Below are 23,465 nucleotides of genomic sequence, written 5' to 3'. Positions count from 1 at the left end.
TGGAATACCATTTTATAAACTAAATGTATCCTCATCATCATGAATCCAAGTAGTAACACACCCTCTCTGGATCGGTTTCACCTTTGTGGAATGATCTGCACACTGCTACAAGATCAGCAAATTCTGTAGCCATCTTCAAGAATCGGCAGAAAACAGCACCTGACCGATTAGTTCTGACTTCTATCTCTTTTCTACTCTTTCTATCCTTAAAAAAAAGATATAAAACTTTGATTTGTATACGGTGGTAGGCTATATGAGAACAGTTTTACTGCACTTGTGCTTTTTGTTGTCCTTGTGCTTCCATTGCTTATTTTTAAGTCGTGGTTAAGGGTAATCGTGTTAAATAATCAGGATCTAAATATTGGCCAAAATAATTGCGATTATGATTTGTGTCGAGCAGCCCTACTGAATGATGGAACATTACAGCTTATAAACGTGTCCAATGAATCCAAGTAATAAAAATGACAGACAATCTAATTTTACATTAGTGTACACCATGCAACACACAAAATGAGGGATTTTCAACATTAAATAGACCATATACACGTCTTATTATACACACTTACAGGCTGTGATTCAGAGTGTTCCTGACCCAACTTTCCAGGAAAAGCATTTAGCAAATCCCACATTAAACTCGCCAAGGTTGGAGAAACGGTCAGTAAAATGTGGGGTAAAAAACATAAGGTTTGATTATACTGCCATGTAATCGAGGGGAAAATATTTCGATTCTCTGGTTCTTTACATCATCATCACATTTGGAAGTAAAAAAAAACAACAACATGATTTATCTTCTCGACAGGATGTAAACACACAAACTATCAGAACAGTTTGAGGTCAGGTCAGTGTGTTCGTGTTTCACGGGCAGGCAGGGATTATGCAGATGTGTTAATTCATTTTTGTTTGTTTTTGTTTAGAGCCGACTCTTTATTTTGGGAGACAATATATACACTATACTTTTTTGATTAACAACTTGGCAGATCGTAAACATAGAAGGTAAGTTATGTCATACGTTGCAGTAAAGAAAAGTTTAGGACATCCAGGTAATGTGCACTTTAAAGATTATAAGCACACAAATTTTTTCAAAAACAGAATGACCCGCATGGATAAATCATTAATAACAAACACTGTTACTTTTTGACTTCACAGTGGCTTTAATGACCATCTCAAAGAGACCTAATTGAATTGCTCAGTAGAACAGTGCAATGTTTAAAAGAGTCACATTAACACTTTCCCCACCACCCTTTTAAAAAAAGTTGCCATTAAGCACCGGCATTTTTTTACATTTTCACTAAAGTTTGATGGCTCACAGTACATTTTCTGTAATGACTATATGGACAAACCATATATCAAATGAATGAACAGTCTCTGCTTCTAAACAAAAGATGCTGTTTTCTTCCGTCTTAGATGTGGGTAGGTTTTTTCAAAAATGCATCACTTCGATTAAACAGCTGAGATAAATATAATTTTTGTCAAAGACTCCGCCTACATCAGACTCGGATCAAATATAAACGTTCTAGGTTCAGAGATTCTGTACTTTTTCCAAAGGTGTGTACATTTTGATCAGTTTTGAAATGTCTTCATGTGAAAGCGAACAAAACCAAATAAAAGAATGCAACATAATTTAATCTCCGTTAAGGAACGAAAGATGTGAAAACACTGTTGGCCAACTAAACAGAATAGGACTTACTTATGCCATATTTAATAAACCGTAACACTAACCCTAAATTAAAACTGGTATTACAGGGGACAGCAAGTAAGTTTGGCATTGAGCAAAAAGACGAAACATAGTCAAATGATCATTAAAAATGCAACTAAAACCGCCTAGTTTTAAAAAATATCGTTATTATATAATTACATAATAGTAATATGATTATTTAACGTAAACTATTTTTTACACTCCTCACGTACTAAAATGCATTTTCTTTTGCCTGCTGGGGGTACGCTATTACGTCGTGTGCAGAGTGATGCTAACATTTAAGCTAGCTAGATGCGAGAGAAATAAATGGCATTATCAAAGAGTCTAAACAGGGAAAGTTGACATCAAAAATAGGGCATACAAAGAGGAATGGAAAGACGACTATGCATTCATCCTACCTAGTTTTGAGAATGCAAAGCCGATGTGTCTTCTCTTGTCACTGTTTGCAAAGAATATAATATTAGACGGCACCACGAGACGGAGCATGGCCCCTTAAAAAAAAAGCTGAATTTGGTTTGTTGTGGTTCGAGTTTTGGTGCTGAGGCCCCGCGTTATAAGCAAACGTTTCAATGCTTCACTGTAGTTTTTACATACCCTGTATTTCATGATGGCCATTATAGAAGTGTGTCTAGCGATCGACAGCCTCCTTTGAATTCCTTTCAGTACTTTTTCGAATTAAAAGCGCTCAATTCATTTGAAAATAAAACATTGCTACGAAAACGTTCTCGTGCTTTTATTTGAAGGCAAATAAGACGTGATTGTGACGGATCTATTTCAGATCCAGCTGCAAAATAATGCTGCTGGCGCAGGCCGGATATTATTGTGCCACCTGTTGCCGACTCCCGTTGTATGACTTTCAAATACACGATATTAAATTGTTAATGAAACCTATTGGAGGTCTGTGTACACAGTTCATATTTGCACCTACAAAACAACGGTAAACCCCCCACCACCCGTTGTGTAAAAATAAAATTGCCCCAATATTTACAAAGCAAGCCAACGATGTTACAAGCCTGCTTGTTCATCTGAAAAGTGCACTGCCTACTAAAAACTATAAAAGAAAATTCAACTCACCAACATGGTTGCATCACCCAACTAACAAACAATTCAAGTCTGTGACAGGACTTGTACCACGTGAAACACAGCGATGAATTTGGGGTAACACTGGTAGATTGCAGTAAACTGAGCACGCCAAGGCAAGTCAATCCTTCACCAGATACTAGTCTCGGTAACTTCTCACTACCGTGACGTAATAGCAACTTAACCCTCAACAGCACAGGCCCAAGACAATGAACATTTATTAGACTAAAACTCTGTGGGCTTTGTGCTGAAATGATCACTGAATGCCTGTTACCCCAAACAACATCTGGGTGCTGAAACAAGATCTGTGTATGAAAACAAGATGGCATTATTGACTGCAAATGACACCTGATGTGTGATTGTCAAGACTCACTGCATAGAAATCGTCACTCAAAGCATTAAAGAAACAGTTCAGTCAATCGTTTACACAGACAACATCTTCAGCTTGTTTTCAATACAGTGTCCACACGCGTTAAAGCTCCAAAACACAAAGATGAAACAAACACAGTCATCGCCCTTTAATTTGGAAGAACTTTAAGCATCCAGCGAATGAGTTGTCACCTCAGATGAACAGCACGTCACGTGACTGCTTGACAAACATGTCAACTACACATTTACGACTGAAAAGGCGTCTTGTGTAACACTTCGTGTTAACTTCAACGTGAACAAATGCACTCGCAACTTCTAGTCGGGAAAGCACTTCCGGTCAATGGTTTAAACTGTACGACCACCAGGTCAAAGCAGCAGGAATAAAGACGGTTGGTTTCGGATAGATCAGCAGCTCTTATCTCGACTGATGCAAGATGGCTGGACCCACATGAAAACAAAACTTTCTGCCACCTAACGTCAGTTTGACGTTTACTAAACAAGGTTACGGCCCACATTTGAATAAAACTGGTGAATAAAGACGAATGTTAAAAACTAGACGCGTGAATGTTCTCGTTACTTCCTCTATGACCTTACGGAGTAGTAAAAAGTGCAATACTTTCGTATTTTCTTAGGGTGGGGGAGGTATCACACATTAGTTAAAGATCTCCGTAAAATTAAAGAGCGAAAACTCGCGGAATGACAAGTGCGCTCTCTCTCGCCGACGACAGAGACAATGTTAAATGTTTTTTACATTGCTACCATGTTTAATGTTACTCTTTTCACTTGTATAGACCGCAACTAACGCTACGTTCCGCTGGAAAACCAAAACAATACTTGCTTCGCACTCCGACGCGTAACAACATACCGATTTCAACAACATCAACAATAAACATTCACATACACACAAATAAACACAGCAAAACGCGTATGAATGATCGGAGAGTCGCGAATGCTTACGGAATCGATGCAATTCTCTTTTCCTTTCCAGCTTCCAGCCAACTTAATTCAGCGTGTAATCCGAGAAGAAACTTTTCCCAAAGCTCTCATGTGGATTAAGCGTTTGGTACGATATTTCAGATCGAAACATTCCTCGTTTGGGTTAAAGAAGCATAGTTTTCCTCGAATATATGAATTTTAAAGTTGTAGCGTTTACTCCATCATGGTGGCCATGTTTAAGAGAGACCGAAACACTGCCTGTCACTGCAACTGTTAAATAGACCCACTTCAACGGATAAAGCGTTGTTGTTGGTTTTTCAACGAGGCATAACTCGCATTAAACATTTAGAAAACAAACACACGATGTGGTTTGTGCAACGAAGGTCAATTATATCGGGTAAAAACTGTGCAAATAAAATGTTTAAAAAGTCTCACTGACCCTGCGCAGTAATACATTGGGAAACACTCGAGGTAAAAAGGCGTTTCAGTCGTCAGCGGGTGGAAGTAAGACGCGGAAGTGGAGTCTGAATGCGAATGCGTTGCCATCGCTTATCGGCGTGTAGAAAGCAATGTCATTTATATCGCTTGTTTTGACCCAACTCGTACAGCACATAAGTAAATATGCCTAGAATATGGAAATATTTCGTAACATCTTAGACAAATGTTAGTACAGATTGTATTTTTATTTACACAAACAGTACTTTTCTTGTTTACACAGATGAAGGTGCATTCTGAATAAAGATGAACAAATACGAAATCTGCCATTTTGTCAATTCTCTGACCATTCGTTGGACTGTATGTGGTATGACTGGCATCACAAGAATGTCCCCAAGGGTACAGACATAGTTTTGGTACTTCACCTACTGGTCTTGAGATATAAACAGGTTACATTTTTTCACCGCGTTCACATAAATCATCATGATGAGTTCAGGCTTCTGCAATTCGCAGTAGTTTGTTTGTCCATCAATTGTAAATATATAAAGTCATTTTTAAAATGTGTATCATTTGAAATGAGTTAGTCAATTATCTTGTATTCCTATAGGCCTTTGTCAAGTACATGTACCATATTTATCCACACTTCCTGTCTGCCATTTTGAATTTCATCAAAAACTTTTCAATTTAATTGAATTTTATATAGGCTCGTGCTTTTTTCAATGCTGCATTGTTTCAAAGCAGCTTTACATGAAGAAATAACTAAACAAAAGGAAAAACACAGAGAAAGGTAAAAAATACAATACGGTACATGTTATAGAAGGAGTAAGACCATTCTAGTAAACTATTACAGAAATTTAAACTAATCTTATATCAGCAGTCTCACAGTGAGCAAGTCAACACAGCCCAGTGGCAAGGAACCCAAACTCCAATGATGAAATGGAGAAAAAAACATTCTCATCCGTAAAAGTTACTGAGTAAATTAACTCTCTAAACTACATGAAGTAGTTTACAGAGTTTTTTATGCTAGGCAACGTCGGTCCTGGACTTTAGCTCCAACCCTAGAAAAAACTCACCTTTCTGTAGCTTTTGTAATCTCGAAGACACTGATTATTCAGGTGTGTTTGATTTGGGTTGAAGCTAAAATCTCAGGGCAGCGGCACTCCAGGACAGATGTTTCCCCCTGTTCTATACAATGAAAAGATTCAAAATATTAGAAACACTGAAAAACATTGGGGCCACATTTGCAGTTTCATCGACATATTTAACACCACAACAAAACAGCAATACAGGCTTCTCACTACTCTGTTTTGTATAGTAAATTTAAGAACACTAGCAACTAAAAAGTGCTCCTCAGCCTCCATGTATCACCTCAAATACAGGTTGCCCACTGACATTTTCTGTTGTCCAAAACCTCCACCTACAGTAATGTGCCTTCTTTCCATTGCCATCACATTTCTGGAGCAATTCTGTTTTGCCATTAAAGCAGTGTTTCTCAAAGTGTGGGGCGGGCCCCACTGGTGGGGAATAGAGACATGACAAGTGTGGCGCGACAAATGGGTGGACATTTTGTCATTTATCTCTATTAATTACTTTATTATTGACCATACACTCAAAACAAAACAATGACATTTAAATGTAAGCCTTACATTTATCTGCACCAGCAGAGAAAACCAAGACAGTGGACCTAAAGTTTATAAACCTTTTGTTTTTGGCTATCGGGGACAGGTTGGGCTCGGACCCCTTCCCTTCCTCCATAGTGGGGAATGGCAGAAAACGTTTCAGAAACACTGCATTAAAGTGATCTTGCCAAGAATGACACTTCAGGCATTGGTATGACACTGATTTCTGCCACACTAAATTCTTCAACAACTGTTGTCACCTCTCTTTCATTGGTTTCATGAACAATGTTTCGAAAAACAGGCAAACCTTCAATGGACACAATTTCACTGTTGACCATTGTTGTAAAATAAAATTCTCCATCGAATGACTTTGACATTTCAGGGACCAACAAACCCAGCAAGCTGTTCCACAATTGAATTTTGTCCTGAATGATGCAAGCTTGAACTTCACAGGGCACAGTTTCGCAGTCCAGTCTCACATGGATCCACACGTACCACCTTCATCAACATGCCGATTGGGTGCCAACAGTCTCAGTATTACCTACGCCATGCTCTTCTTCACGTTTTGGGGTGACTCTTTAAACTGAACCCTGAAGCCGAAGTCACCACCATCTCTGTGATCTCACCACCATCTCTGTGCCCTTACCGCACTGTACATCAAATCCATCGCCTCCAGGGCTGACGCATTTCTTGAATTTGCTTAGTTTAATGGGACTTCTATTCTTACATTTACACTTGGTCATTTAGCAGACGCTTTTATCAAAAGCAACTTACAAAGATTTCAGGGAGCAATAAGCGTGCTAATACAAAGTTACTAGTTTCAACAAAAGCTAGACCACTACCTGTTGAGAGAAGGGTTAGTGTTTTTTTATTTTTATTATTATATATATTTTTTTATTTGTCTGTCAAATATTCACAGAAGAGATGGGTTTTTAGTAGTTTTTTGAAGGTTGCGTTAGGAAGAATGTTCCACCAGGAAGGAGTTGTGAAGGAGAATGAGCGGGAAAGGGATTTAGTGCCCTTATGAGAAGTCATTACAAGGCGCTGCTCGTTTGCTGAACGCAGGGTTCTTGATGGGCTGTAGGAATGTAGTAGGGTGTGAAAGTATGCCAGTGCAGATCCAGTGATAGTCCTGTCGGCAAACATCAGTGACTTGAATCTAATACGGGCTTCAACCAGTAGCCAGTGGAGAGAGATGAAAAGGGGTGTCACATGAGCCCTTTTGGGCTGTTGGAAGACGAGGCGTGCTGATGCGTTTTGAACCAGCTGGAGTGTTTTGATAGCCCTTGCATGAAGACCAGCAAGGAGAGCATTGCAGTAGTCCAACCTTGAGATTATCAGGGCCTGGACAAGGAGTTCTGCCGCATGCTCAGTGAGGTAGGGTCTAACCTTTCCAATGTTAAATAAGGCATATTGACAGGATCGCGTTGTCTTTGCAATGTGATCATTCAAGGACAGCTGTTCATCTAATTTAACTCACAGGTTCCTGAGATCGTTTTGCACAGTGGGGTATAGGCCTGCACAAAGTTTTGTGCTTCTCAGCGGAAATAACCACGACGCAGTGGTAGATTTCTCTACCTGTCTGAATGAAGCCGTTAAAATACTTGGTGCAAAATCTAATAGCTATACACCTGCACCTACAGTGACCTTGTGGATGTAGCCCAGAGTGGTGTCTTGAGCCTTTCAACAAAATAAACATTTTTTAAATTCCATTTGACTTTGTAGATAAACCTTTTATGTTTTCTAAAAAGTCCCAAAATGTACACAACATAATGAACCACATCACATAGTGTAAATAAGTTGTCACAGAATGTGAATAACTCAGTATTGACTTGATATTCAGATAGAACCATATCATTCCAAGAGGAGAAAATGTGAATGTGCACACCAAAATTGTCAGACTATTTGTTACGCATCAGATAACACCATCCCATAAAACCTTGCAAGCTTAAAGCCATTTATAAACTGAATATCCCACAACATAGTACTGTATAGGACATCAGAAGTGCTGACCCGAAGCTAACTTTCTGGGCCCGTATTTATCAAGCTTCTGAGAATGAATACATTTTTAGTTTATAAAGCAGCTCAGTCGTAATTGTGAAGTGTATGACTATATCTTAAGTTTGAGGCTTGGAGATGATTTTCAACACTTTGCTGTGCCGCAAAAGGGATTTTGGATGACGACATTGCCATGGACCAATTCCTGAATAGATTTCGTTGTGGAAAACAATATGGTTCCATTGGCCTACCCCTCTGTCCAATACATGTCTCTGTCTCCTCAGCTTGAGAGACCTCTCGAGCTGTCTTAAATAATTGGGAGAGTAAAATTGATTCTTGGCTGTAAGAAATTTGATAACTTATATTTGGATGTAGGGGGTTAATTTCATGAATTCTCAGCACTTAAAACTAAAATGAGACTTGGAGAGCTTTTCCACCATCGCGCTGAACCGTTCTAAGCACATTCTGAAAAGTTTAGCTATGTTTCCAGGTGAGCCTGGATTGACAACCTGTTCTCCGCTCAGAATTTTCGGCAACGTTGTCTAACCGGTGCTAATGAATGTGCGCAAACCATTGCAGTCTATCTGGCCTTCCGGTTTTCTTCCCACCTCTGCCTTGCTTTTTACAGTTATTACACGTAAAACAAATACTTTTGAAAGGATAGATTTTTAACCTCTGAATGGCCTACGGTGAAAGGAACTGCAAACTACAATTTTTAAACCATGACATTAAAGTTAAATTAATTTATCTATTGATGTTATAATTAACATTTAATTGTATGCCTCAAATAATACATTTAATTGACATTTCAGGCATATTTTATTTACATATCAATTGCTTTTACGTAAACACAATGTAACTATATAGAAAAACCTAAACGATAGAAGAATAAAACAGTGTTACAAGTACATTTGTAGTTTCTGGTGTTCATGATAAAAAGAGGCTCATTAAAGGTCAAGGACTGAAGGGAAGCTGTCCAAAGCAGTCCAGGTGCAAGAGGAAATGAGCTTCTTGGCCTGAAAGAAGCACCAGTGTTTGAAAAGACAGTGTCTCACTGATGCTTTCATCGATGTGTTTCCTCCTTCCCGCTCTCACTCAATGATCCATGCTGTTTGTGTGTGTGAGAGAGAGCTACAGTATTCCAAGGGACAGGCTGGAATTACAAAACGCTGTCCTCGTATTGAAGACACTGACAGATTTAATAAATACTGGTTAACGTTTACATGGTTATTGAGACCAAAATGCAAAACTATCCATTTTTTGGATAAAGACCTAGTTTTTATCATTGGAGGGTTAGTCTCTATTATGCATAGAACATAACAAAAACACACAAATCAATAGGACAAAATACGTGGGAGTTTTACCTGCACAAGCGAAATATTTAAATCGAAATATTTATCTCTCCATATATTACAAGTGTTTTTGTATTTTAACTTGAATAAACACATCAACAAACCACACACATAACATCTATAGATGAATTATACACCAAGGAGACTCTCTTTTAATCTCTTACCCTATACGCAATGGTAAAGAAATAGTCATTCTTGACATTGCTGTAATAGACAGAAAAAACATAAATGGAAGTCTAAAATGGGTAATTTATTTATAAGATGAATGACATATTCCATTGCAAACAAGTGGAATAAGTTCTGGCTGGATCATTAAACACACAGATAGCCCCCTTTTGCACCGGAACGCTCTTGTGCTTAAACAGAAGAGCTTTGCAAGTATACACACTCCTGATTGGATGATAGCTTAAAAAGGTGTGTATCTTCTGCGGAGTTCTCACTTGTCACATAAAAATGTAATGCCATCTTCAATGACATTAAACGAGCATTTTTTGACACCTTTGGTCATTATGCTGGTACACGCAGCAGAGAAAATCTGCTTATGGTCATTTGACACGTGGCTTTTTGTGAAAAGCACTCTGTGAGTAACTATTCTCTGCCATGCTCTGCACAGGTAAGGCTTGTTAAAGTCTGTAGCACTATCAGCTGACTTCCACCTCCACGATGATGATGAACCAGGCACATCTGACAGCCCTGAATCAGAGGTCGTGTTGTAGTTCCTCATTATTGCATGGGTGGTAGCGAAAATCACAATGCCATAGTTTTTGCGTAGTTTGTCCAGGAACTCGGCACACTTTCTCATGTTAGCCTCCTGACAAGCTATGCTCTCACCGCCACTGTACCGATCCACCCAGTAGAAAGCTGAGATGCTGTCAATGACCAACAGGTCAAGGGAGGGCTGGACGGAGATAGAGCTTTCAAGGTAATGCAGGGTGAGAAGAAGCTGCGCTGAGCTGCTGCAGTGCACCACAGACAGCCTGCGCAGACATGAACATACTCCCTCCTCAGGTTCAGTCTCAGAACCGTCACTTTCCCTTGAGTGTCTGGCCAACCGTCCTTCTAGAATGCTCACTAACCGCAGCATATCGAAGTGGTGGTCCGTGTCGATGATGATTACCCCCACCTCCAGACCGCCACCCTGCACTGGCATGATACAGCGAGTGATCAGGTGGTACAAGGTTTCTGTCTTACCTGTGCCCTCCATGCCGTAAAACTCCACAATATCACCTGTGTGGATGCAGAGATGAGCCAGGGTTGTGCGTCATACACAAACGTATTAAGTATGACGTTTTCTTTTGTTATAGCGTTTTGCCAACTCATTTTTTAAACACTGACATTGAACTTTATATGTTTAAGTAAAATAAAACAATTTAAATACACACAAGCATGCGTATTCAATGCATATTTAACTCAAGCTTGTTTAAAATGTGCAATGTAATACCTTGTCCTGGGCCGCCATCCACTGGAAAAATATTCGGTTCAACGTCCTTCAATGACTGTCGCCCCTCAAGTCTGGATACAACCTACAGCACACATTTCAACTCTGATATTACATCTGAATTCTTGTCAAAAAAAGTTATTTAAATACACTCTCCGAACGCATTGCATAAAACTAAATGAACCTCGGTTAACTCAACCAACATTAAGCGATCCTCATCAATAACGTTGTGAGAAAAACAATGTTCGCATGCTTGATTTAAATGCATCATATATTTGGTTTACACGAGTCGAAAATCAAGCGTTAATTTCTTTATTTAATTTCGTCATTTGAGCTAAACTTTCAAATCGCTATATTTTGTGTACCTGAGCACCATTCTCCGCCGTTCGCACACGCGCTGTCATATTCCCGACTTTCGCGCATTTATTTCAACAAGTCTATTTCCTGGTAAATAAAGGTCGAACGATTTTCAAAATAAGAGTTCTACCAAAAAGGTGCCTTTACCAATAATAAATGAATTTACATATGTTTGTAATAATAGCAACATTTAAGCGTTTTATTGTTATTATGAAATCAAAATGTATTAGATAACACTGGTATTGCATAGACAGTGAGAACAGTCCTGAGTTAACATGCAGGCGTTAATTCATCCAGTCACAATAACCTTTCAAGCATCTGCATACACAAAATAGCGACATATAATACGGATTATTATTATTATTCCAACATCAATGTAATACACTGAAGTTAAAACGTTAATAAAATGTAATGACCGACCGCCATCTAGAGTTTCACTTGCAGAAATGTTGATACGAGATTTCACAATATGACCAGTATAACATTTCAAACGTCCATTACACTATTCCATATATTACATTTACAGTACACATGAAAGTACAGTATAATCTCAATACTTTTGCACACCTCTATTTTAATATTCCTTTATTTTAACCATTTAATCTTCTCACCATATATTGGAGCAATAAACGCAGACCAATTTATGAGAGCTTTATCTACTTAACGTTAAAAAGCAAGATAGATGCGCAAAGCTCTGTTTATAGCACACACTTAAATAGGTTTACAGCTCGCGGAATTACGAATCCTACCATAGCAACGGTTCCGCTCATGAATATTAATGACAGGTTGCTAGGTTGGCTCATTAATAGTGACTAGGCCTTTCCTTCCCTGGCTAATAAATATAGATAGAAATCCTTTGCCGTAGACTTTCTGTGAGCTGGCGGACCGCGAGGAAGACAGCGCACGTGAATCCAGCATGTTTCTATTTTTGCCTTCCCTTTGACTCGGGAAGCAGTCGCGAACATAACGTCGCGTTTGACAACTAAGGGGCGCATTACACTGTAGTGAAGGTACAACTGTTAACCATCAGAACAATGTTCCCCATCTGTGTCGTTTACTTTGTGACATCCGAGTGTGTTTGTGTGATTGTAGGTGTTGCGATGGCAGCGCGTCTCCCTCCCTGCGTCATTGACTGTGGGACAGGGTACGTTACTTTTCTGTATTTATCAACATAAGCGACAGAAAACCCTTCAAATTTTATTCAAATTGAATATTATTTATATTTTAAGCGACAGAAAACCCTTCAAATTTTATTCAAATTGAATATTATTTATATTTAGTTTTGTAACTATACGCACACCTGCATATGTACCACTGTTTTAAATTACAAAGACGTAAGTTATAAAAACGTATTTTATATATTTATGTATGAATGAATAAATACTATTCAAATTCAGATTCCTAAGTGTCATCGATTAAGTTGGATGAGGTATTTTAAAGTGTATAGGCTACTGATACTGCTTTACAATGGGTTTGCCAGTGCAGACAACAGTTCAAGTATTTTTCTTATGTCTGTGATAAACACATCCAGCAATATTTACCAAGGTTGTTTAGCATCTTCCGACACAGAGGCCAGCTGCCTGAATAAAAAAAGCAAGAAAATAAAGGACACAATGGCATCATGTAAACTGTTTAGTGCTTGTTTCTATTTACCACACGCTCCATGTCGTGTTTTCATCCTTTCCATAACACTACCCCTAAAACTTAACCATCCCAGAATACCTTAGAATTATATAATAATAATTTTGTATGTTTGTCGTGTCCCGTGTTTACGTCACTGCACGCACACACGCAATGATATACTGTTCTTCATATTTCAGGTATACGAAGATTGGTTATGCTGGAAACACAGAGCCACAGTTCATCATGCCATCATGTGAGCTGCTTGACGTTTTAAGTAGTTAATGTATGAGAGCAGACTAATACCGCAAGGCTCTCCCGGCGCTCACTTCCAGTGTATGATATGTGGATCATTTAAATTAAATTCAGCCTTGGGGAATCACTATTTAAAGATGGATAAAATTCTCACCACTGCTGTAACCTCAATACACTATTGTCTGTAAGCCTTTAAACGTTTTGTAAAAGCATTTCAGAAGACTTGTAGGTTTATTGTTTTTGTTAAACGAGACAACTTTGCAACGCACACTTAGTGAACAGCATGGATTTCTGCATTGATGACTACAGAATATCGATATGTGGCCTGGTCTGGTGAAATATAGTCCGAGTTAATCATTAACCAACAAAAGCAGTAATTTTAACAATTAATGAATATCTTGAATGAATTCACAGGGAGGAGAATGAATTGACTTGTAAAGCTAGAAAAAATGTTGAGGAACAATTTGGGGTCCTCCCTACAAATCTCTTTCAGTTCAGGAATATTTCTGAGTTTTTATTTATTGCACTGCTCTCTTCAGGTCTTGCGCAACATCTTAATGGGCTTAAGGTCAGGACCTCATTGCTCATGAAGGAATTCATCTTTCACGATTTGCAGGATGCCCACCCCAGAGAGCTGAGCCACATACATTTATATTTTACTATGCATCGATGAATAAGTTTGATAATGATTACATCGTATGTTATATTTTTCCTAAGACGCTACCTACCATATAACTAACTTTTTTAACCATAGAAATAATAAGAAAAATGGCTTACTCCAAGGCTGTCCATCCAAATCACACATATCTTGGGACATTTTCAGTCTGTTCGGTTCAGTCACACGTTAGAGACTAGCCAAAATAGACAGACACAAACACCCTTAAAATCTGTTCAACTGACTCTGGTTTGTCTGCAGGTATCGCTATCAGAGAAACAGCCAGTGTTGGAGATCACGCACAAAGACGTCTCATGAAAGGGGTAGATGACCTTGATTTCTTCATTGGAGATGAAGCCATTGACAAACCCAACTATGCAACCAAGGTTATCAGTTGGAATCTTGTTTTGTAAATTAAATATCTATAATGCATATAATAGCATATTGTTTCAGGTTTAAATAAATGAGTTCACCCACAAATTCAAATTCTCACACAATATTCTCACCCATATAGCCTTTCAGACAATTAAAATTGTTTGTTTTTTAGCACTTGAACCCAGAACAGGCACATTTTAAAATGGCAGCATGCCAATGACTTCGGATTGAGATTCTGAGTTATCAATGCGTGCTTTGATTTTAATATCAGTAAATAAGCTCAAAATATTCTATATGCATTATTTTGTCGCACATCTATTTTACTTATACACAACCTATTAAAAATACATGACTACAGTCACTTTCGTTTAAACAGGTAAAATCTGTCTGGGTAACATACTGTGGCAAATTATATAGACAAGCTGTAATTATATATAACCTAAGGAGGAATGAGCAATACATAGATAAATGATTGGCCCTTGGAGACCCTCTTTAGTTCGTGCACAGCTCATTCATGCATCAGGTGCAGTACAGTTTCTGAGTAAAGGTCATGCCTTACAACTCTGCTTGAACAAGGAGAATTGAGAGTGGTCAGCGATCACTTTGAAGGTGTTTTAGGGTTCAGTACCTGAGAACAGAGTAAAGGGGGACCAGTCAACCACATCAACAACTCGACATAGCACCGACCTTTATAGAAGAAAGACATAAAGAAAAGATTTTCTCAGCTTACAGTGTGTGAAGAGATTTTTGATATAGGGCTTTGGTATCCATGTGTGACTTTACCAGCGGATGTGAGACACGCAGTTTCTGCCAATCTCATATTCATCTTGAGTACCTATAGGGTAGTATCTTTGAAGAGTCTTTAGTTTGATCACATTTATAAAAAAGAGATACAGCTGTACGATTATTTCTGAATACAGGCAAGCCCTTAACGTGTGCGGGGAGGAACTAAAGCACGTGCACACAATACATCATTACATTATCCCTGCATAACTGTTGATTTACTATAAGTTTGTGTTGTTTAAATTATACACGTATGCACCGATTGCCAACTAAACAGACATTTTACTCAGTTTGACTTGCAGCATGCGGTTCATGTCTGGCATTTTGTAGCGCTTGGACCGCTCCATCTATCAGTGTAAACCGATCTCCAAATCCAGGGTTGCATCCACCGTTTATATAACAGTATAAACTGATGCAGTGAACAAACAAACACAGCTGAACTTCGCGAACGAAGGAGCACATTGGTGGGCGTGCTCTTTCTCCCGCTGGTTGACGCGGGGGCGGGTTTTCAGTGAGAATTGTCCAATAAGGGACTAAGAAAAGTTGTTACGTAAGGGAATTTCATGTTTGAAAAAACATTCCGAAACCTATAATAGGGGGAATATATGATGAAAGAATTTATATTTCTGGGTGAACTATCCCTTTAAATCTGGACTATATACAGTAGTTTCACACTTGCCATTAAGGGAGTTATGGGGTGGGAATTTAGAAACCCTTGTTTAAATTTATTTGCACATTTGTGTGGTTGATAACATCGATTTGAGGAGAACAGCCTACAGCGAGCATTAATACGTGCTTCTGCATCTGTTTAAGTTTCTACACATAAATCTGCTCTGGTTCTCTGAAACATATAATAAAAAGAATGAAAACACTATTGTCTATTTAAACACCACATGTTGTAATTTTACACATTTTGGCAAAGGTTTTTAACCCATGATACATGTGATATCATATTTAGTATAGGGTTAAATGTGGTCCTGGGTTAAATCAAGGGGTACAAGTGAATGTATTATAGATAAAATAAATCATTTCAAACCAGAAGAGCCTGAATCAAATCTGCTGGAAAGAACTGGCCAAAAATGTCACATCAGTATTCAACAAAATATTCATTGTGGCAAATATATCAGTAGTAACAGACCACAGTATACCACAGTCATTTGTTATATTTAAAAAAGTAACTCGAATGAATACCAAAGTAGTGACTAAAAAAGCTATTTTCTCTGTGAAGTGGCCCATCAGGCACGGCATTATTGAGGACTGGGACCTCATGGAGAAATTCTTGGAGCAGATCCTATTCAAATATCTCCGAGCTGAGCCAGAAGACCACAGCGTTCTCTTGGTATGACTGTGCGGATCTCACATCTTCACATGGGCATATGGGATGTTTTTTGCACTTCTGGTGTGAACTAGATCTTTACTTACAGTGAAAGAACACAGAAAAGCACATACATTATACGTTAAGTCCTAAACGGCAATACTGTGCACATGATGAGAGATTATGTTATTTTGTCTGTGCAACAGTGTTTTTATGTCACAAACAGATGTTTCCATCTCCGTAAATATATGTACCTGACGTAACATGACAAAAGAACACATTTCATTTGTCTGCGTGCTCTTTTTTTTGTCCTAATGCTGTGCTGCTGCTGTATATTGTGTCCACAGACAGAGCCTCCTCTCAATACCCCGGAGAACAGAGAATACTTAGCTGAGATCATGTTTGAAACTTTTAACGTCCCAGGGCTGTATATCGCTGTTCAGGTAAACTCTTTTTGTTGAAATACCTTAAAGAGAATGGGTAGATTTGCATTACAGTGAAGCTGATTTTCAAATAACAATATCGCAAATAGGACATAAGCTTACATGCTGCAAGACCAAACTTACACCTACTAACCTTTTAGGCTGTTTTGGCACTCGCAGCATCTTGGACTTCAAGACAGGTTGGAGAACGAACACTAACAGGGATTGTAATCGACAGTGGTGATGGAGTTACTCATGCCCTACCAGTGGTAAACAATACAGATTTACACAACACTGGCCCTAAACATTGGACACACACACACAGGACAGCAATAACAAATATTAACATTATAAAATATAAATCATTTTTATATTCAGTAATATTTTTAAAAACAAGATACTTGTAACACGAACTGCCGTGGATATTCCAAATCACAGCTATCAACGCGTCTATGGAAAGACCCGCTGTGCCTCCAAAGGGTTCTCAAGCGCCACCAGCTGCTGTTTTCAAAAAACGCTTTGGTGGACAATTTCATTTATTGATTCATTGTTAGGCATATAGCCTATTAGTCTCTTATGCAATATAATGTAGCCAAACCTAAGAATGGAGTCCAGAGGATTCTACAGCATTCATAGATGCTTCATTTGCGTAGCAGTAATTCATAGGCGTGAATTAAGCTAAATGTCAATGAGCGCGCGCCGTGTTTACGAGTGATTGGAATTCATTAACATGCACACATTTCACGATCAAATAAGGAAAGTTTCCGGGAAGTTCCGTTTTACGCGCAAATAACTTGGAATTTACTCATATATTTACGAATGTTTCATGAATGAGGCCCAACGACACTGCGACTTGAGCCATTTCTTTAGTGCATGTGTGTCTTGCCGAGAAAACCACAAGTATAGTTCATTACTGTCATGATTCTCGTGGTGAGACATGGAGAGAGGACCCAGGTGCAGACAGCGGGTAAGGGGTAAACATATTTTAATAATAAATAAAACATAGACCCACGTGGGGGTAACAGAACAAAACAGGGATACAATAACATGACAGGACTAAAACTAACTACACTTAAACAACACTTAAATTAACTTTTGACATGAACTACAAATAACTAAACTGACAAGACATGAACTCACCAACCAAATCACAATGAACCAGCACAAGACAGAAGACACAAGGGCATTAAGTAAGGGAGCAAATCAAGAGGGAAACAGGTGTAGGGCATTAATCAATAACGAGGGTAACGAGAGGATGGGAACAAAGACGAGACCAGAGAGAGTGTCTGTAAGACCATAATAATTGCCTCTCCACATTAAACATGAGGTTCTGTCATGATCCTGCCACTACACTAAGAGAAACATGACATGATGCAGCAGAATCATGACACATTACATTACGCACATATTCCAGCCGTGTATACTACATCATTTTTTTTTAATTTAAACGAAATGTAAATAAAATGCTTTAAGAAATCTTATTAGCCACCTTTTGGCCGCTGTGCAAACATAAATGTTATTTAGGTATAGTAAATATGTCATAAATTTAATGATGGATAACAATCTTTTTGTCTCTTAGGCTGAAGGTTATGTGATTGGCAGCTGCATAAAGCACATCCCTATAGCCGGCAGAGATATCACTTATTTCATCCAGCAGCTGCTCAGAGAAAGAGAGGTCGGGATTCCTCCAGAACAGTCACTGGAGACCGCAAAAGCTGTGAAAGTGGGTAACAGCTCTCAGCTTCATATTTCTCCGTGCATAGGCCAACTGACATGGCTATGGCACACACACATATTTTAAATAATAGGTCCTTATTTTTTCCTATTACTTTAATGGGGGATAATGTGCTTGCTTATTATTAAAACAAGCAGTGGTTAAAATAATGAAAGAAAATAATTTAAAAGCATCATGTTTTTTAAAGATGCTTTTGTTACTTTTTCTGATATTTAGTAAAAATGTGAAACACAATATTATCCATATGTAATCTTGACAGTCATAAACCTTTACAAGATAGGATGAAATCTAGTGTGATGCCTGATCCATCATTCACATCGTGATTTTTATCTTTATAATGGTACATAAACAAACCAAAAGGCATTAGAGGTACAGTGTACAAAACGTTTGTCCGCGTTTATTCTTTTCAATTTAAGGAAAGGCATTGCTACATCTGCCCAGACATAGTGAAGGAATTCACCAAATATGACATGGATCCTGGCAAATGGATCAAACATTACAAGGGAATCAATGCCATCAGCAAAAATGAATTTCAAATAGATGTCGGATACGAACGCTTTCTGGGACCAGAGATATTTTTTCACCCCGAGGTAAAAGGAGCACATTTTCTGAATTATTCAGCGTGACAAACCGTGACCTTTGAATGCAATGCAGTAGAAGGTCCTTTCTCTCTGCAGTTTGCCAACCCAGATTTCATGCAGCCCATCTCAGACGTGGTGGATGAAGTTATACAGAACTGCCCCATAGATGTCAGAAGACCTCTTTATAAGGTAGGATGCCATTATTACCACTGCGCTGTTGTAGGTCTTGGGCGCACAGTCCTCAAGACTTTCATGTATTCTGTTCTGCTGAATGGCTACCACACTTCTGGAATTTAGTCTTTATGGAAAAGTAATTGAAAAAAATACTTCTACAGATTATTTCATTAATAATGATTCAAATCTATAGTTAATGATTCAAATCTGCACTATCATACATACAGTAGCTTCGCGAAGAGTTCATATTATGAATAAAATGGGATTATTGACTCCAGGGACAGAGCTATCTGTTGTACAAATGACATTATAGAATATTATATTTTTATTACAGCTTTAGGCAGCAGCACAGCTTCTACATTTTTCGGTCAATTTTGCACAAAACTGTATTTTAATCCATCAGCAGAATTTAGTGAGAGAAGTCATTTGCATTGTAAAGCAGAGGTCATATATCAAGATATTGTGATAAAATGGTTTATACTCAGATCATTTTATTGACAAATTCCAATTTGATCCTTGAAAAGTTAAGTCTCTGTGTGGTTGTGAGATCTGTTTACCAAAATCATTTTATTGGCTGTGGTGGAAAACTCGGTGATGTAAAGTAGCTGTTTACAGATCTTGTGTTCTAAGACTTATACTCGAGTTATTATGTCTTTATTTCTGTGTGTTTGAGCTCAAATCGTGCATTGCAATGTATTATCCTGGTTAATCATTTTATTTGTGCATTTGCACTGTAGTAAAAGTGACTTGTTTTCAAACTGTTGCCAAATGGAGCACTGCATCCATCTATTGCTGCTTTGTGGGTCACGTTCAATAAGAATACTTGAAGTACTATGTTTGTCCCCCAGGGGTCAGTGTTAATCCACCATATTCATGATTACTCAACATTGTGTGTAATAGAGAGAGAGAGGCAAGATCCAGCAAATAGGATTGAACAGCTGTGAAATAACTTTAGGATCCATTTCTATATTGTTCGGTACAGTTCACATTCAAACTGAATAAACTGTGTCTCAACGTATTCCATCATGCATCTTTATAATTATGCAAATCTACATAACAGTGCATTTCAATTATTCTCATTTAAAATAAAACAAAACAAGCTTTAGTGTTGACTATATTATTGAGCTTGGGAAATGGGTTTTCGATTGTACAAGAAAAAGCTTATCAAAAAAGCAAATATTAAATATTTCTTCCATCTGCAGACTTTATGTGTGTGTTAGTACAGAGGCTCTTGTTGTGTCATAGAGACTGAAAGCTAGTCAACCCAAGTAAAATGGTTTTGGTGTACGGACGGAGGGCAGGGAGAACTGCATGTCATATTCCCAGACAAGCCTCTTTTATTCTCCGGATATTGAACCAGCGTATCCTAATCCAAGTAGGAGGATGTCACTCCTGACGTCCATTAAGTGAAGATTAAACTCTCAGCCCTGTAATGGAATACAGATCTGGATCCTGCAGATAGCCCTGTTATACACAGGTGACACTACTGACCTCAGGTCAGCCTAATGTCATTTACTCCCAGCATGCATCTCTGCTGGCCTTAACTCACAATAGAATCCTATTTTGTTGCTGAAGTATCACTGTGAACAACCGCTGTGTGATTAAATATGATTATTTTTATTTCAGTTATTAATAATGAGCCACGGTTTGTCTTCTTTTAAAAAGAGCTTCAGGAGTTATATTCTCTGTCCTTGACAAAAAGATTGCTTCCAACAATAGTGAGGACTGTAATGCAGAACAATAATGCACATTTCCAAAAAAATAGAAAACTTGAGTTTTTAAGGTGTTTTGGTCTGTTTTAGTGCATTGCTCTGAATTCATAGCTATGATTTTCTCAGACACGATTAGCCGTTGTATCATGTTGCTGCGAGGTTGCTAGGTTGTTGTGAATAGTTGTTAAGCTATTTTAAGGTGGTTTCAATGCAACCTTGTCAATAACAACCTTCAATAATATTTAGATATGACTCTGTCCCTCTTTGAAAGTGAGCTCAAGGGTTATTTGTTTTATTCTTTAGAATTTTAAATATTTCTGTTTGAATATTCTGATATTACGTTAATGATCATTCATATCTGTAGCTCAAACAGAACACGATGACTTACACAATAATGGTTAAAATGCTTCATATTTTTTAAGTACAGTACTCGCACGGTTGTGTCAACAATGGGTCCTTTGATGAAATGAAAACGGTATGTTTTAGAATATAGTGCTGTCCGGCGGCTCCACCATGTTTCGTGACTTCGGCCGCAGACTCCAGCGAGATTTGAAGCGCGTGGTGGACGCCAGGCTGAAACTGAGTGAAGACCTCAGCGGAGGCCGAATAAAGGTCAGAACTCGTATCTGTGATGTAACACATGCTATCTCTGTTCTTTTCTAAATGACGTTTTGTTCTCCTTCCAGCCCAAGCCAATAGAAGTTCAGGTGATATCTCATCACATGCAGAGATACGCCGTGTGGTTCGGCGGATCCATGTTCGCATCTACGGTAATGCTCTGTCTACAAAGTCCAATGCATTTTGGATATGTTCTGATGTGATCTATATTCTTTAAGCAACATCTTTGGTATGCGTACTAGGTGATACAGTATGTAGTGAAAAGAACCTGTCCTTCATCAAATCCAATCACAAGTGACCACAGAAGATCCTCTTGAACACAGAAATGCGGCCTTGGTTTGGGTTGCATTACCCTTTGGTCTCAACCTGTATTTGGCCTCAGAATCCTAATAAGATGATTATAACATTTGCATCATATCTTACACCACTAATGGACGTTACTGTGTATGCATCTGGGCATGAGGATGAGTATATTATGAGAGTTTTCTCATCACTTTTGGGTGAATTGTCTTCTTAGCGCTTGTTATTGGATCTCCTGTGATGGATTAATTGTAGGTGTAATAAAGGCCACGCACGCTTTCATTATACGATGTTCGGAAGTCTCTGGGTTGTTTCATCACGTGTCATAGTTTCATTAACATTTGATGTTTTTATGATTCCATAGCCCGGATTCTTCCAGGTCTGCCACTCTAAGAAGGACTATGAAGAATACGGTCCCAGAATCTGTCGTCATAACCCGGTCTTTGGCATCATGTCCTAGTGCTGGTTATGCAGACCACCGCTGTAGATGTAGATTTCAATGCAATCGATTTCTCTTACCCTCTGCACTATACTTTGACCCCCCCCCTCCCGAAAATGAATGAGTCGGGCTTTGACAAGCTTAGAATAGAAGGAACAAAGCTTTTTGTTTATCAGTGAAAATGTCAGAGGCAGGCACAAGGGTATTATGTGAATTGAAATTGGAGTCGTGAGCTTCGTGCTTTAAAAGCATGCACTGAATGTTCAATATTGCAAATGCAGCATTTAAGCTTCGGAATTTAAGAATCGCGCACTGCAGGCTCTCAGGTGAAGCCATACATCGTTGACTGTTTTCTTTGCAACGAATCTCATTTGGGTTTGCTTGTAAATTGGAGAAACTGTTTGCTCAAAAACAAAATGTCTGTCATTCTGGGGCTAAATTTGTGGCAGCGTGTTCACACTGTTCTTGCAAAGTCAGCGTTAATAAACACCAGGCATTGTCTTTTAAAGTTCATTTGCATTTGCTATACATTCAAATTCAACTCATTGAAAGACCTTGCAACATGCTTGTCTTTCATCATCATATTCAAATCACAATCTATGATCTCTCTCACGATCTATGGCCAGTAGATATCTGTTTTAAGACCACAAAGTATTGAAAAGGGCAGCGTGAACACTCTGATTTTCGACGGAAGTCCAACTTTGAAATGACTTTGAACGATGACAGGAGTTTCGTTTGTGGGTTCCTTTAAAGTTTGTTTGCTGTGATCTGTATGCACGCAGGTTTTGCGACTACACTGAATGAAACGTAGAATGCCATTGGATTGTACATACATAGATTTTCTATATTATATGATGGATTGTTTAAGAGTTAGTTTATATTTGTATTGAAGTTGGGGACAGATTTGGGGCAACCAGTATGGATTTGAATTGGTGTTTCTTATTACAGGAGAGGAGTTATATAGCTTGATCGCGCGAAGATGTATTTAAATAATAATGTTTGCCAAAAATAACGATACTTTATTTTATCCCTGGAATGCATAGCGTTAATGTATTTTAGTTTAAAACTGTTGCAAAGGAGGCACTGATTGTGATAACTTCGCAAGCATAAAGAAATGTGCCGTTTGAAGCTAATGTAAATAAAAGCTTTTCTCTCGAGCATGTGGGACACACTTCTCTAGATTTTTCATTTTGTCTCTCCC

At 38.4% G+C, this 23,465-nt stretch overlaps 3 protein-coding genes across 23 annotated transcripts in view; 1 reads left to right on the top strand and 2 right to left on the bottom strand.

Moving 5' to 3' along the window:
- The window catches only part of kmt2ca (lysine (K)-specific methyltransferase 2Ca), a 107,305-nt gene extending 102,801 nt beyond the window's left edge, over positions 1-4,504 (bottom strand). For all 16 annotated transcript variants that reach the window (XM_079487858.1, XM_079487859.1, XM_079487869.1 and 13 more), the window contains exon 1: positions 4,103-4,504. The gene's annotated coding sequence lies outside the window, so the exon portion shown is untranslated. The remainder of the gene's footprint in view (positions 1-4,102) is intronic.
- A 4,431-nt stretch (positions 4,505-8,935) lies between these two features.
- xrcc2 (X-ray repair complementing defective repair in Chinese hamster cells 2) lies at positions 8,936-11,372 on the bottom strand. Of its 3 annotated transcripts, none has more exons than XM_079487742.1 (3): positions 11,289-11,366; positions 10,927-11,008; positions 8,936-10,712 (listed from the first exon to the last, which is right to left on the bottom strand). In XM_079487742.1, the coding sequence occupies exons 1-3, from the start codon at positions 11,325-11,327 to the stop codon at positions 9,922-9,924; spliced, it is 912 nt and encodes a 303-aa protein (XP_079343868.1). In that variant the 5' UTR covers positions 11,328-11,366; the 3' UTR covers positions 8,936-9,921. The 3 variants fall into 3 exon arrangements, with proteins under 3 accessions (XP_079343868.1, XP_079343870.1, XP_079343869.1); XM_079487744.1 differs by having other exon boundaries at positions 9,716-10,628; positions 11,289-11,372; XM_079487743.1 differs by having other exon boundaries at positions 9,716-10,712; positions 11,108-11,301.
- Positions 11,373-12,143: 771 nt separating this feature from the next.
- On the top strand, positions 12,144-23,444 carry actr3b (actin related protein 3B). 4 transcript variants are annotated; one of them, XM_079487584.1, is made up of 13 exons: positions 12,144-12,290; positions 12,373-12,424; positions 13,101-13,156; positions 14,072-14,196; positions 16,197-16,307; positions 16,631-16,726; positions 16,867-16,974; positions 18,285-18,428; positions 18,857-19,030; positions 19,118-19,210; positions 21,394-21,519; positions 21,594-21,677; positions 22,190-23,444. In XM_079487584.1, exons 2-13 carry the CDS (start codon positions 12,381-12,383, stop codon positions 22,283-22,285), a joined length of 1,257 nt encoding a protein of 418 aa, XP_079343710.1. In that variant the 5' UTR covers positions 12,144-12,290; positions 12,373-12,380; the 3' UTR covers positions 22,286-23,444. The 4 variants fall into 4 exon arrangements, with proteins under 4 accessions (XP_079343710.1, XP_079343712.1, XP_079343711.1 ...); XM_079487586.1 differs by having other exon boundaries at positions 12,145-12,290; positions 14,072-14,133; XM_079487585.1 differs by lacking the exon at positions 22,190-23,444 and adding an exon at positions 21,768-22,120 and having other exon boundaries at positions 12,145-12,290.
- The last annotated feature ends 21 nt before the right edge of the window (positions 23,445-23,465 follow it).

Source organism: Barbatula barbatula (assembly GCF_947034865.1).
Source record: "Barbatula barbatula genome assembly, chromosome: 23".
NCBI classification, from domain to species: domain Eukaryota; kingdom Metazoa; phylum Chordata; class Actinopteri; order Cypriniformes; family Nemacheilidae; genus Barbatula; species Barbatula barbatula.
Note: the sequence above shows the minus strand (reverse complement) of the source record. Positions and strands in the feature narration are given on the sequence as shown.

Excerpts from the sequence above, each read along its gene's own strand:
- xrcc2 (XM_079487743.1), bottom strand. The coding sequence starts at position 11,194 with ATGATGCATTTAAATCAAGCATGCGAACATTGTTTTTCTCACAACGTT. Across the intron at positions 11,009-11,107 it reads TGTTGGTTGAGTTAACCGAG|GTTGTATCCAGACTTGAGGG; the intron begins GTTCATTTAGTT and ends TGTGTGCTGTAG. Across the intron at positions 10,713-10,926 it reads GGATGGCGGCCCAGGACAAG|GTGATATTGTGGAGTTTTAC; the intron begins GTATTACATTGC and ends GCATCCACACAG.
- actr3b (XM_079487584.1), top strand. The coding sequence starts at position 12,381 with ATGGCAGCGCGTCTCCCTCCCTGCGTCATTGACTGTGGGACAGG. Across the intron at positions 16,308-16,630 it reads AAGACCACAGCGTTCTCTTG|ACAGAGCCTCCTCTCAATAC; the intron begins GTATGACTGTGC and ends TTGTGTCCACAG. Across the intron at positions 16,975-18,284 it reads TTACTCATGCCCTACCAGTG|GCTGAAGGTTATGTGATTGG; the intron begins GTAAACAATACA and ends TTTGTCTCTTAG.